We start from the raw sequence: 15,707 nt of genomic DNA on the forward strand, positions 1-15,707 counted from the left end.
TCAATCTTTGTGAATGTACCATGTGCAGCTAAAAAGAAGGTGTATTCTTTTTTGTCCCTATTTATTTTTCTCCTCATATCAATTAAATCTAATTTTTCTAGGACTTCATTCACGTCTCTTACCTCTTTCTTATTTATTTTTTGGTTAGATTTCTCTAGATCTGAAAGAGGAATATTTAGATCCCCCACTATTATGGTTTTACTATCTATTTCCTTCTTGAGCTCTGCCAGTTTCTCCTTTATGAATTTGGATGCTATGCCACTTGGTGCATATATATTGAGCAGTGTTATTTCCTCATTGTTTATACTGCCTTTAATCAGGATGTAATGTCCTTCCCTGTCTTTTTTAATCATATCTATTTTTACTTTGGCTTTGTCAGAAATCATAATGGCCACTCCTGCCTTCTTTTTCTCATTTGATGCCCAAAAGATTTTGCTCATGCCCTTAACCTTAAACTTGTGTATGTCTACCCGCCTCATATGTGTTTCTTGTAGACAACATATGGTAGGATTTTGGTTTCTGATCCACTCTGCTATTTGCTTCCATTTTATGAGTGAGTTCATCCCATTCACATTCAGAGTTATAATTATCAGTGGTGCATTTGCTGAAATTTTTGTATCCTCCCCTAGACCCACCCCTTCTTCTTACACTATTTTCTTTTAAACTAGTGGTTTGCTTTGAGCCAGTATCCCTTATCCCCTCCCTTGATTGACTTCCCTTTCTGCCCCCTCCCTTGTTATTCCCCTCTTTTTGCTTTTAAAGGCCTAATGAATTCCCTCCCCCTTCTTCTCCCCTCCCTTTTTTGACCTCCCCACTCCCCTGCTCCCTTTGGTTTATTCCTTCTGACTTTCTCAGTAGGGTTAGATAGAGTTTTTTATCCCAATGGATAATAAAGCTACTCTTCCCTCTCCGGGTTAATTACACCGAGAGTAAGGTTTGATTATTACCTCTTAATGCTCTCTTACTCTCCTTCTTATAATAATATTTATCCCCTCCTCTCCCCATGCCCTCTTTGTGTGTAATAGACTATCTTATTTTTCTTATTTACTCAGATTTCTCTTGGTGTCCCCTACTATTCCCCTCCTCTTTTCCACCCCCCATGTCATCTTAGACCATGTATTATCTTGGCCTCTCCCTATGAATTATTCTTCTGGTTGCTATAATAGTGAATATTATAATAGTGAATAGAGTTCACTACAGAGAATTATACATAGCATTTCTCCACATAGTAATACAGATAATTAGATCTTATTTAAGCCCTTAAAGAGTCAAATTTAAAAACTTATGAGTTTTCTTTCTTTTCCCTCTGTTTCTTATTTACCTTTTCATGTTTCTCTTGATTTTTGTGGTTGGATATCGAACTTTCCATTTAGTCCTGGTCTCTTTTGTGCAAAAACTTGGAAATCTTCAATTTTGTTGAATGCCCATACTTTCCCCTGGAAGTATATAGTCAGTTTCAATGGGTAGTTGATCCGTGGCTGAAGGCCCAGCTCTCTTGCCTTTCTGAATATCGTATTCCAAGCCTTGTGGTCTTTTAGCGTGGAGGCTGCCAGATCCTATGTGATCCTGATTGGTGCTCCTTGATATTTGAATTGTCTCTTTCTGGCTTCTTGTAAGATTTTTCCTTTTACTTGGAAGCTCTTAAATTTTGCTATTATATTCCTGTGTGTTGACTTTTCTGGGTCCAGTGTAGAGAGTGATCTATGGATCCTTTCAATGTCTATATTGCCCTCGTTGTAGGACTTCAGGGCAATTTTGCTGAATAATTTCTTTAAGTATGGAGTCCAAATTTCTATTAATTTCTGCTTTTTCTGAAAGACCAATGATTCTCAAATTGTCTCTTCTAGACCGGTTTTCTTGGACTGTCACTTTCTCATTAAGATATTTCATGCTTCCTTCTATTTTATCAGTCTTTTGACTTTGTTTTATTTGTTCTTGTTGTCTTGAGAGATTATTGGCTTCTAATTGCTCAATTATAGCCTTTAGGGACTGGTTTTCCTTTTCAATCTGGTCATTTCTAGTCTTCAGTTGACTTGCCTCACTTTCCAATTGTGAAATTCTGCCTTTTAAACTGTTATTTTCTTGCCAGATCTCTTCCATCTTCCTCAACATCTCATTTTTGAACTCTTCAATAGCTTGTGACCAGTTTTCATTGTTTTGGGAAGGTTTGGATACTTGTTTGTCCTCCTCTGTTGTCTGGATTTTCTCTGTGTGAAAGTTGTCGAGTGTTCCAGAGTTTTTCTTGATAATCTTTTTCTTCTGGGGTTCTCGGCTTGCCATTGTTAGGCCTACCCCTTTTCAGCTTTGTCTTCACACTCAGGGTCTGCCTGCACTTTCTAAGCTCCCGAGGGCTCCAGTCTCCTTGTCCTTGGGGTCAAGCCTTCTGGTCATCCCCGGTCTGCCCCTCTGCCTGAGGCTCCTTCAGCAGTCTCAAGGGCTGCTTCCACAGCCTCGCTCCCATCTGTACTGGGTCCCCACTCAAGGTCCAAGCCTGCGCTCAAGATCTTTGTCCTCGCCTAGGGCACTGCCTTCACCTGCGCAGACGCTTGGGAAAGTCCATGCGCTTGAGATCTTTGTCCTCACCTAGGGCAATGTCTTCACCTGCACAGACACTCAGGAAAGTCTGTGCTCGTTCTTTAGCCACTTGGGGTCCTACGTCTTGCAGCTCTCAGGTACAAGCCCTGGAGCTGCTAGTGACTTACTGGTTGCCCCAATCCTGCTTTCACTCTTGTGCATTGGCCTTGGCGCTGTGTGTGGTGTGGGGGGTGGTGGAGGGGCTTCTTCCTCTCGCGTTTTAGTGAGAGCTGTTTCACCCCTTTATAGCGTGGAAATTCCCCAATTCCTCGTACCTTCAATGCTGCGCCCTGTTGTGGGGTTCCTTCGTTCGTCTGGATTTGTTTTTATGTACCCTTGAGTAGTCCTGTATGCTTCAGTTAGGAGAGATCGAGCAGCTGCTCCTTACTCTGCTGCCATCTTAACCGGAAGTCAAATTAGACATATTTTAACAAGGCCAACATTCATACAAAGATTTTTTCTTTCTCTTTAGTTTTTCCAGTAGAAAGTAGGAAGGAAAGAAAATGAATATTTGTAAATTATTTTTAAGTGAAATTTAAGTTTAAAAATGCAAAAAAAAAAGTAAATGCCCTTCTTCATCAGATAAGTGGCCAAAGGAAGTTCTCAAAAGAAGAATTTAAAGTATTTGTAACTGCATTGAAAAATATTCCAATTCATTATTAATAAAAGAAAAGTAATGAAAACAACCCTGAGGTTTCACTTCACATTCTGTAAATTTAAAAAAAAATGACAAGTCAATGTTGGAGAGATTGTGGGATGATAATCACATTAATACATTGTTGGTGGAGCTGTGAAATGAACCAGCCATTTTGGAAAGCAATTTGAAATTATGCAAATAATGTTACTATAATTCCATCCCCTTTAAACCAGAGTCTTCATTTCTGGGCTTATACTCCAAGAAAGCTATCAATAAGGAGTCCCTATATATACCCCAATATTTATAGCAGTACTTTTAATGTTAAGAAAGAATTGGGGTGGGGGGAGCAGATGTCCATTGATTGAGGAATGGCTAAAAAAATTGTGGCACATGAATGTACAGAATAGAATATTAGTAATCTCTAAGAATTGCTGAATGTGATGAATACAGAAAAGCATAATTTACATGAACTAATATACTAATTTGCTAAAGTAAATACAGGTATCTCTTCTACATAGGGACTTTTCCCCATTTCAGTTTTGATATATTGTGGACTGGCATGAGAAATTAAATGGAAATTTTGGGAGGAGTTTTGTGGAAACTGCATTACACATGGAAAGGCCAGCAAATGACACATAAGTTTAGAAACTATATAGCCCATGACCAAATATTTAACCAAAAATTTTACAATAATGTATTGTAAATACCCCTTAAAAGAAAAAGAAAAAATTCAGACTTCTCTGGTACAAAAGGAGAGTCAAAAAATGTATGTAGATTTTTTCAAATTTCAGGGGCACAACAACACTAACCCCAGAAGTGTGGAAGGGATAACTATAAAGCCAAGAAAACAATATACACAACAAATACAAGGTAAGTAGAAAGAACAAGTACACACCAAAAAAAATAATAAAATAAAATTTAACAAATGTATATAGATCAAGCATTTCTCAAAAGAAAAGAAATGAAAGGACATACCAACCCACTCCTTAATGGAGTTGAGAGGTCCACAGGTATCATATATTGCACATCTTCAGACTTTTCAACAGTTGTGGGAATTGTTTTTCCTCCCCAAAAAATACTATTTGTTATATAGGATGACTCCCTGGAAAACAATACTTGGTATAACTGTGATGATGTCAGAAATAGAAGATATTAATAAACTTATTTTAAATGAATACATTTAATTATTATTCTTTGTAAATATCAACTCATGAAAATATAACACAAAAATCTACCTCCAAAATAAGAGTAAAAGAAAAATGAAGTTACTATCTTTGTTAGAATGATGATTATAAAATTAGAATTAGGCTCTAATTGGACATTTTCATCTTAAGCTCCTGAATATTAAATAAACTGATCCATACAAAATATTTTGTAAATGCAAATCCTAGGTGACTATTAATACACTATAAACTATTATTATTATTAGATAAAACTAACAATCACTTTAGGTCACAATCGGTCAATAAACATTTGCTTAGCATCTTTTATATATACATCAGGAGTTGTGTTAAATGCTGGGGCTATGCTCTGAAAATAAATGGTAGGTAGTCCCTAGTGTAGTCTTGAAAAAAAGAGGATGATGTGTAAGAGTTCAGGCAAGCCTACATTTTGGAATTGAGAGATGGAATACTGAGGAGGGGGAGAGAGTGACAGTTGGCCTGAGTGCAAGGACTTCTGGGAAGAGGACCAACGAATTTCTCTCAAGCTTTGGGGACAGCCAAGGTGAGAGGAGTGGATTTTGGGGCTGCCACACCTTTAAAGCGAATCTGAAGAGTTTTCCTGGATCCTTCAGTGAAGACTAACCCTTCTAATTGATCTCTACCAGTTCCTGAACATAGTGGAGAATATTGAACAACTGTTTCTTCACCTTGGGTCAAGGGCATCTGGACTTCTGTAGGGAGCTAGCCCCTAGGGGCTCATAAATCTTGCCTTGAACATTACCTTGCCATATTCCCTCATTAGGTAGCAATAATTCTATGTGTGAGAGCAATACTTGGGGATTAGGTCAGAGAAGCTGGGATTTTGGGAGGAATGCAGAAGAATCTCTGCTACTACCCTCCCCAGTGATGTACTGAAAGGGGATCTTAAGGAATTACCTATACCCCGCCCCTTTCCCCGACACCCTCTTCATTCAATTCCTCAACTATTTGTTCATTTGTTCGTTTCATTTTAGTCAGATCTGTGTAATTGAAATTGGGAGGGAAACAGAAGGTGTAGGTTGTAGGAGGAAGGAAAGCAATCCTTCATTTTAAATCAGATCCAGCTGGGATCGGGGAGGCTTCTGTGGGTACAGCCCAGCACGGAAACAACTTGTTGGGGCCCCCTTGTTTCTCTTTATAGAGATCACCATCCTCTAACTTCCTAACCCTAGCAGGACCATCTACGGAACCCCAAAGTTCTAGAAACCCCCCATTTTGTCTCCCTATTAAGGAGGGGTGGTTGTGAAGAAGTACTGGCCCATATTCATCAACCAGCGGGTTACCATATCAGACCCCATCACTCTCCACCCCCCTTCTTACATATGAGAGAAAGAAGGGAAGGAAGCCAGGATATCCCCTAGCCCCGGTAGGGAAATTAATCTGAGCCCTTTAGAGGGGGGCTTCGAAGCAGAACAAAATCAGGCTAGATTCCAGGGTTATTTAACTTTTTTTTTTTAGAGTTTAGGAAAAGAAAGGTTTGGGAAATCCAGGAAAAACCAGATGCTGGGGGTGAGGGGGGAAGAAGGCGCCCAAACCTGGGCCTCTCTCTTCTTTTATACTTTATCACAAAGGAAGTGGGATGTGTTTAAGGAAGTCGAGGGTAGAGAGTCTTGGGAGATGTAGTCTCCCAGGGTTTGGAGTCATTCCAAAACACACATTACCCTTGAGCAGCTTCTATATACAGAATATTCATTTCTATTCTACATATAGAAAATAAATACACAATGAATGACAGAGCAGAGAGGTAGTAACAACTGAGGAAATCAGGAAAGCCTTTTTGAAGGAAATCCAAAATCCTATAAAAGGTAGAGATTATGAAAAAGAGCATTTCAGACATAAGGATGAGGGTAGCCCATGCAAAGGTGGGACATGTAATGTCTTGTATGTAGAAGAGAAAATAGAGTAATTCACTTGAGAGACAATCCATCAAAGAGAATAATGTGAAATCAGCTTGGATAAATTCATTACAGTTCACTGAAACTTATTGAGTAAAGCAATGGCACAATGTGGCTAAACAAATATCAGTTTGACAGCTGTGTGGGGATGTATTGGAAAGGGAAAAGAAGGAAAGCCAGGAGTTCAACTAAGAGCTGTGGAACTTTGACACTTCTGCCCTGGAAGGTAAGGGTTTAAAAATAGAGAGAGATTGCCCGGCTGGTCATAGGGGATGGAGCCGAGATGACAAGGTCATAGGAAATCAGACAATGAGCTCTCCACAAATTCCTCTACAGATCTAGAAAATGCAACCAAGGAATCCTCAGAAAAAGAAATGGGAGTTCTGGAAGGAAAAATTGGAAAGGCAATTAACAGCTTGGCAAAAGAGGTACAAAACCTAGCCCAAGTCATAAACTCCTTGAAAATCAGAATAGACCAAATAGAAGCAAATGATTCTATGAGACAAAAAAAAATATTAAGACAAAATATAAAAAGCTTAAAAATAGAATAAAATATAGGATATGTCATAGCAAAAACAACTTGCTAGGAAAGCAGATCAAGGAGAAAAAAAATTAAGAATCACTAGACTATTTGAAAGCCATAATTTAAAAAAAAATCTGTGTTATTTTTCTTTTTTTTCATCCTATTTCAAGAAATCTTCAAAGAAAACTGTCCAGATCTTTTGGGGCAAAGTGGAACTAGAAAGTTGGTCACCTCCTGAAAGAAATTCCAAAATGAAAAGTCCCAGGAACATCATAACCAAAATCTAGTTCCCAAGTTAAGGAAGAAATAATTTCAGTCAGGATCTCATACAATTTAGCAATTACCATTGTAAAGGAGCATAGAATTAAGAATCTGATATTCTAGAAAGAAGAGAACATGGGCTTATAGCCAAAAATGGACCTTTAAATGAAAATAGGTTTTTTATTTGCTTAAAGGAAAAATTTAAAACCAATCATCAGAACTAATCGAAGAGGGGAAGGAAAAAAAGGGGGATCTCCTTGACTCACAAGGGGAAAAGTGGGGAAGAATATCCAGAAAAAAGCAGGAAAGAGAAAGGAACTAATAAGCAAAATTTCAAAGGGAAAGTGGTAACAAGCAGTAGGGGGAGTAAGGGGAAGGGGAAGAGAACCAATGGAAATCATGCCACCTTTAAAAAGATTAAACTAATATTAACTAAAGAACATACTATTGAGTTCATAACAAAAGAAGGAAAAATGACAACTGTCACAATGAATGTGAAAATGAACTTAATTTTGTCACTCTTTTAGCAGAACTCCTGTTTTTAAATGAAGCTTTGGGCCTAAGCTGAGGACCAAAGTCTTGCTTTTTTGCTTCCCCTTATTGCTTGAATCATGGTTCCATGTTTCTGAACTTATTTCAGAAATCATCTGGTCTATAATGGGTTAAGTTTAGAAATCTCTCCTATTCACAGATCTTTTCTTGAGTAAGAAATGGTCTTAAGAGGACTGTGTGAAAAAGGGAGCTGTTGGGCCTGTTATTATTAGCCACCAAGTTATCCTTCGAAGATGTCTGGTTTGCTGTTCAAAAATCTGAGCTGCTATCTGGCACCTGGACTCCAAGCCCTTCTTAGTTCACTGGAAAAGAAAGGAGGCTTTTGCTAAGCTCTAATTACCAAATTTCTAACCAGTCAGGTTGTTCCACATCTCTGTAACCAATCATTTTGTACTTAATCCCAGGATGTCATTTGCACTGCTCTGTGCTTTATGTGCTCCCTTCTCTCTCCCTCCCCTTTGTGATTTTTGCTTTAAAACCCTTTTGCTCTAACTGCTGTTGGGCATTCTATTTCATCAATATAAGCCATGTTCCCATGCATGCATCCCTTGGACCTGTCCATTTAAAATGCAGTTTATAGACTGACTCCTCTGGTTTATTTATTCTGAGTTGGGGGTAACAAACAACTCCTTTGTTCAAAAGTTTGGTCAAGGTTAATGTAACAAAAAAACTTCAATATTAGAAACAAATAGAGGAAAATATATACCCCACTTTCATAACTTTAAACATGAATGGATTAAGCAATTCAATAAAAACAAAATAGACTAACGGATTGGATAAGAAAGCAAAAATCTACAATCCATTGCTTAAAAGAATCACATTTTTAAAAAAGAAAGACATACACAGGATAAAATTGAGTGAATGAAAAGAAATTTACTATGCATCAAGGGAATCCAAAAAAGTTGGAGTTACCATCATACTAACAAAGAAAAACAAACATAAAAAATCCTAAATTATGCTGAAAAGAGTCGTGGATAATAAATTTATATTAGTATTAAAGTTATATACTCCAAATGCTTTAGCATCCAGATTCATAAAAGAAACATTAAATGAGCTAAGAGAGCACACAGATAATGGTAATACAATAGTGGCATTTGACTTTAATGCTCCTTTATCAGTATTAGACAATCCTAATGGAAAGACAAACAAAACAGAAAATAAAGAAGTGAACAAGTTGCTAGAGAAACTAAAACTAAAAAACTTATAGTATCTTATAAATGAGATCACAAAAGGATACTCTACATATATTTCTTTTTTTTTTTTTTTAAGGATTTTTTTTTTAACCCTTGTACTTCGGTGTATTGTCTCATAGGTGGAAGATTGGTAAGGTTAGGCAATGGGGGTCAAGTGACTTGCCCAGGGTCACACAGCTGGGAAGTGGCTGAGGCCGGGTTTGAACCTAGGACCTCCTGTCTCTAGGCCTGACTCTCAATCCACTGAGGTACCCAGCTGCCCCCATATATTTCTTAATACCACACAGAACTTTTACAAAAACTGACTATGTTTTAGGTCACAGAGATATTGCAAACAAATGCAATGCAAAAAAGCAGAAATAATAAATGTCCTTTACAGACTACAATGCAGTAAAAATAGTCACTCATTCAAGGATCACAAACAAAGAACAGATTATATAGATACTTAACAATTAAACCAAAGAATTGCATGCTGGGAGCTAAGACGGCAGAGTAAGGAATGCTCAGCTTACCCAAACCCTCCAAACAAACAAAAATAGAAAATTAAGGAAAGCAAATGGGATATGTTTCATTGGGACGAGAGGGGACGAGTAGTCTAGTGAGTGCTGTATGGGGGAAGCTTACAGAGTCCATGCTGGCCCAGAGAGCTTTCACATGGCCTGAGACAACAAGGTAGCTGGTAGAGGAGCAGCCAGACCTTCTGACATGCAAGCTGAGGCAACCAAAGAAGCAGCAGGGTGGAGCAGCCCAACTATACCCCTACTGGCTCCCACTTGAAATAAAAGAGCCTTTGCCACATTAACTGAGTTCAAAATGCTGTTTAGTAGGTGGTTGTTCCTCCAAAATGGGGGCTCATCCGGGATTGAGGGGGCTTCTGGCCCCCCAAGTTCCAACATCCATTGGTAGGACATCCAGCTGAACAACTGGCTGTTGGAATCAGGTGATCCTAACTCCTGACAAAACTAAAGGAACTCGGCGAAGCTTCACAAACACTACATATAGGAAAGAAAGATAAGTGCACCTGGGAAGAGTTTTATTTGTCTAAGGTGACCATAGTCTGTGCACATAGACCCAGGTAAGAAAAGGCTATTAAGTGGGTGGTCATGGAGTCGAGCGGTTAAAGTCTACAACCCAGTTGGTGAGAGGTAGTTTGAGTCTGTACTCACCTTATAAATTGCCAGTTAGAGAGGGCAGCTGGGTAGCTCAGTGGATTGAGAGCCAGGCCTAAAGACAGGAGGTCCTAGGTTCCAATTTTGCCTCAGACACTTCCTAGCTGTGTGACCCTGGGCAAGTCACTTGAACCTCAATGCCTAGCACTTACTGCTCTTCAGCCTAGGTAAGGGTTTTTAAGAAAAATTAAAATTAAAAAAAAAGTTGCTGGTTAGAGTCTAGTGCAAGAGGAAGGATTCCTGAGAGGAAGAAATCTTCTTCCCAAGGTCCCTAAGATAGCCCTTTAGGAAGTCAATTGAGTAACTTAGATGAATTAGAAACAAATAAAGGAAAGAGTAAAAAGAAACAAATGATTTTCTATTATAACACCAAATGGCCATTATTAAAGAGAAAAGAACAAAACCCAAGACCCATCCGTTACCCTCACAGTCTTCAGGCAAGCCATCACCACACTCAACTCAAAATCGTTGAGAGCTCTAAGTCAGTTATCTTTCAGTTTGATGTATTCTGGTTAGACCTTATGCAAATTGTTTATTTGGGAGCTAGCTATGGGAGTGAGAGATAGGTGGGGTCAGTGTGGTATGGAGGGTACTGGGAGATGCTGCCAAAGACCCAAGCTGGGACTGTGAGCACAGGCACTCTGGGTTTAGATTCGGGTCTCTCTGACACCCCTCCCCTTCCCCTCTGTACCAGTGGTGCAAAGAGGTAGTCCTTAAAGTTCAAGTGTCTTTATCTGTTCTATGTGTTGGTCTGTTTGTCTCTCTGTAAGCTTATTTCAGGCTGCAGAAATAGCCAGGCTCTTTTAAGTTAGCTCTTTTAAGTTTGTCTTCATGAATCTGTGTTTTGGTCTTTCTATGTACACAAAGCTAGGATTTTAGAAAGCAAATCTCTGTGCTCTGTTGAGCATTCCTCAATGCTGGGAATAGCTGAAAATCACTGAATTTTGCATTCCTTACCTCTAAAAACTGGCTGAACAAGTGAGAATGAATTGTTCATCAGTCTTAATTTCAGTTTTGGACTTGATCAACCCCAAACAGGGGCAAATAAAAATCTGTCACCTTTCCTCTTTCTTCTCTGCTGGCCACATTGAAGGAAATTGGGAATAAAAGTTTCCTGAATATAAAGTCAGGATTCAGTATTGCAAATTGTCTATCAGATTTTATAGGATTACAGATGCTGTGTATATTGATAATTTTACAAGTCTAAATACAAGTACTTAGTACAAGTCTCATGTTCAATAACAATCATATTAGGTAAAAGTTATAATTACACATGTTAAATTATTCTTTTAAAAGGTTTTTCTGCTAAGTTATCATAGCAATTGTTCTAACTAATGACAAAGGATTAATTGGGTATTTTACCTATCTGAATTTAACTTCAAAGACTGAAAAAAGTGAATTATTTCTTACCCTGAGTGGGACATAATCTGTCTTTCTCATAAGAAGTACTAAGAACCTAAATGGAAATTAATACTTTCTTTTCCACTTAGAACACCCCTCACTTCTCCAAAAACAAAAAAACCTTGGCCTGTTACATTTCAAAGGCTATGAAGAGTGGAATAGTTCACAATCCACCAAACAACTGAATAATTCATTCATGTTTTAACTAGATGTTTAACTAAAGCAATCTACAACCTCATAATTCACTTAATCTTTTAAAGATGTCAAAGATGATGGAACAAAAAGTGGGAGGGGTGTGTGTGAGTTTCTTTGATTGTGAAACCCTAAAAATTGAATCTTTGGCCTTAATACCTTGACATTCCTAAAGCTGGGGAATGTCCCTTTTGTGAAAGAATAAAATGCTGTCTTCTACTTTGACTTCTGAGCTCTTTGTGAATTTCTTGCAGAGATGAGGTCCACTGTCTGTGACCCTGTTTCACACACTACCGTCCTAAAAGAGTTGATATTGTAAAATATTTCATTAAAGGGCTGAAATCCTGAGCAAAGTAAATTAAGGTTTGAGAGAGTTTTAAAAGCAAGAACCTACAGTTGTTAGCACAAGGACTAAATGTAGGTAGACTTGGCCTGGTAGTAATAAAAAATTAGTAAATATAAATATAAAGGGGCAATATAAATATAAAGGACTTCTCAGGAAGGCACAAAAGACATTTGTGGGAAGGTTGAGAATAAAAGCAAAAAGATGAGATTATGGTGACTACTGTTAATGAGATCATGAAGAAACAGAAAACTAACAGTGGAAGAAGGGTTCAAAAGGTCTGGATAATGGGGATCAGGTCAATGATCCAGGACAATGCAGAGAAATTTCCAGAGAAAGAATGTTCTCTACATCCAGAGAAAGAACTGTGGGAAATTATAAGTAAATTAGGTGAACACAGAATAGCATACCTGTCAGATCTCTAGGAAAAGAAAGAATTTAAGACCAAGCAAGAGAGAGAGAGAGAATATTACAAAATGTAAAATGAATAATTTTAATTATATTAAATTAAATAAAAATTAAATTAAAAAGGTTTTATACAAACAAAATCAATGCAACCAAAATTAGAAGGGAAGCAACAAATTGGGGGAAAAATTATAACAAAAATCTCTGACAAAGGTCTAATTCCTCAAATTTATAAGACAATAAGTCAATTGTACAAAAAAATCAAGCCATTCCCCAATTGATAAATGGGAAAGGGACATGAATAGGCAGTTTTCAGATAAAAAAATCAAAACTATCAATAAGCACATGAAAAAGTGTTCTAAATCTCTCATAATTAGAGATATGCAAATCAAAACAACTCTGAGGTACCACCTCACACCTAGCAGATTGGCCAATATGACAGTAAAGGAAAATAATAAATTTTGGAGGGCTTGTGGCAAAATTGGGACACTAATGCATTGCTGGTGGAGTTCTGAACTGATCCAACCATTCTGGAAGACAGTTTGGAACTATGCCCAAAGGACTTTAAAAGACTGACTGCCCTTTGATCCAGCCATACAACTGATGAGTTTGTACCCCCAAAGAGATAATAAGGAAAAATACTTGTACAAAAATATTTATAGCAGTGCTCTTTGTAGTGGCAAAAAACTGGAAAATGAGGAAGTGTCCATTGATTGGGGAATGGCTGAATGAATTATGGAATCTGACAGTGATGGAATACTATTGTGCTGAAAGGAACAATGAACTGGAGGAATTCCATGTGAACTGGAACAACCTCCAGAAACTGATGCAGTGAAAGAAGCAGACCAGGAGGACATTGTACACAGAAAGTGAAACACTGTGACACAATCAAATATAATGGATTTCTTTACTGGCAGCAATGCAATGACCCAGGACAATCCAGAGGGACTTATGAGAAAGAACATTTTCCACATCCAGAGAAAGAACTGTGGAAGTAGAAATGTAGAAGAAAAACATGACATTTGATCGATCACATGGTTTGATGGGTAAGTGACTGTGGATGTTGACTTTAAATGATCACTCTATTACAAATATTAATAATATAGAAATAGGTTTTGAACAATGATACATGTATATAACCCAGTGGAATTGCTTGTCAGCTCTGTGAGAGGGGAGGAAAGGAGAGAGAAAGATCATGAATCATGTAACCATGGAAAAATATTCTTAATTAATTTAAAAAAAAGAATGGACCTGGAAAGAGATCAACAATGCAAAGAAAGGGAAGCATATACAAAAGCTCTAATAAAAATTAAAACTATTTTCACCATTAAAAAAAACTAACCAAAAAAAAAAATCTATTAGAACCAATAGCCAGAGAGTGGGCTGAATGTATCCAAGCCATAGTGGCCACATTTTTGTTGGTTGAAGAAAGTAGGAAATTAACATTGGGGAGAGCAATGATGGTTAGCGCTCATTAAGTGAGGCTATTTAAAATCAAAAGGTGGGAAGGTGGTTAACCGATTTTAGAATCCTAAAGTATGAAGTGATCTTGTTGAACAAAAATGATCTGGTACTAACTGTGGAGAACTGCCAATTTTCTTTAGAATGGCTTGAATATAGATAATGATAAAAATGGAGTATGATTGTCTAGAATTAATTGATTATCAATGACCCCAGCCAAGTCCCGTCTGTTTCGGAGCCTCAGTTTCCTTCTGTCTAAAGTAAGGGGCCTGAGATTCAACACCTCCTCGGTGCGTGGGGAATGCGGGTGGGGGTGGGGGGGGTGAGAGGATGGGGAGAGGGAGGAGGGAGAGGCGGGACGCTTACTGGGGTCAAAGGGTGCCACATCGCTCCTCGAGTAAGTGAAGCGGTCCCAGATTAAGCACAGGGCGGCGCCCACAAGCCAAGGCACCATCTTGTGTGGGGGAAGGGAGAAGGGAGATCGGAGAAATGGCGGAGGTGGTGCTTATCGGTCCTCCGACGTCAACATGGGACGCTACGTGCTCCCGTCGTAACGTCACTGGCGGCGTCGGAAGCGGGGGACCGGAAGTCGAAGTGGTGTCTTGCGGCCCCTCCCCTCACAGCCGACCTCCCTCGCCCACTACACAAAAAGTAATTGGACAATGAAAACAAATTTGGATGAGTTGGGGCCTCACCACGCCAGAAAACGGGCCACCGACCTCTCCCATCAACAGCCCATTGCTAGGGGGTTCCTGGAAGACCCGAGTTCAAATGCAGCCTCAGACATTTTTTAGCAGCATGACCCTCGGAAAGCCACTTCCCCTGTCTGCCTCAGTCTTCTCATCAGTAAAATGGGTGTGGTAATACTAGCGGTTCCATCGTTTCCATCGCCAGGTGAGCTGTGTAAAGCCCGTAGCCTGTTCTTAATAAATGCTCGTTCCTATCCCTACATCTGATGTTTCCCCAGGGGCTGTTCCTGGTTTTACCAGGGCTTGCCCAGAGCCCAAAGAGAAAGCACTTCCAACGCAGGCTTCATTGTTTGAAAAGTTTTCTTTTTATCAGGCCAATTTTTAAAAAACTTGTCATTCCCACAGTCATTAGTGTCCTCTTCAAATATAAAAACTATATTATGGGGATATGTCATGAAACTACTGCTTACCAAGTGTGTTAGCCATTGACTTTTTTAAAACCCTTCCCTTCCATCTTAGCATCAATACTGTGTTCCAAGGCAGAAGAGCAGTAATGGCTAGGCAATGGGAGTTAAGTGACTTGCCCAGAGTCACACAACTAGAAAGTGTCTGAGGCCAGATTTGAACCGGGAACCTCCTGGTTCTCCATCCCTTGAGCCATATAAGCTGCCCCCCCCCCCCCCCAGGAGGTAGTTTTCCCTTGTGCCTTTGATCTCATCCAATCCCTCTCTATTATCTACTAGCTCTTGCCCCCTGGTCATTCCTGCAGGGTCTACTATTGCTTATGGTCAGGTCTGTCCTATCTATTGTACTTGTGGAATCTATAGACCCCAAATTTGTGGCCTGGTGGGATCTAATGAACTCCAAGTTTTAGGATGTGAGTTGGAGACCCCAAAGCTTGTACTTGTTCCCTGTTCTTTGAGAATCTATCCTGAAGGGAATTTCAGGCTAGCAGTTCCAGACCCTAGGGTGAATGACATCCCAGTTAGGTGGAGCTAGACATATGGCTAAATATCCTTTTGTCTTAATATCCTTTTTGTCTTCCTCATTGTAATAGACCCTTTCCCAGGAAGACACACCTGGGCAGGGACCATCCTTTAGTATCCTTTGTCAGTAGTGTTATATTCATAATCTGGGAAGTGATGGATGCCACCTTGAATGACAGGGAAGGCACTGAATGTTCCCAGGTGCCATGAGCCAGGGGCAAACA

At 39.0% G+C, this 15,707-nt stretch overlaps 1 protein-coding gene across 1 annotated transcript in view; it reads right to left on the reverse strand.

Annotated features, from left to right (window-relative positions):
- The window catches only part of LOC123250242 (transmembrane protease serine 12-like), an 81,045-nt gene extending 66,783 nt beyond the window's left edge, over window positions 1-14,262 (reverse strand). The window contains exon 1 of the mRNA XM_044679258.1: window positions 14,175-14,262. Within this exon, the coding sequence (XP_044535193.1) occupies window positions 14,175-14,262 (88 nt within the window). The remainder of the gene's footprint in view (window positions 1-14,174) is intronic.
- Between the last annotated feature and the right edge of the window lie 1,445 nt (window positions 14,263-15,707).

Source organism: Gracilinanus agilis, chromosome 5 (genome assembly GCF_016433145.1).
Source record: "Gracilinanus agilis isolate LMUSP501 chromosome 5, AgileGrace, whole genome shotgun sequence".
NCBI lineage: Eukaryota > Metazoa > Chordata > Mammalia > Didelphimorphia > Didelphidae > Gracilinanus > Gracilinanus agilis.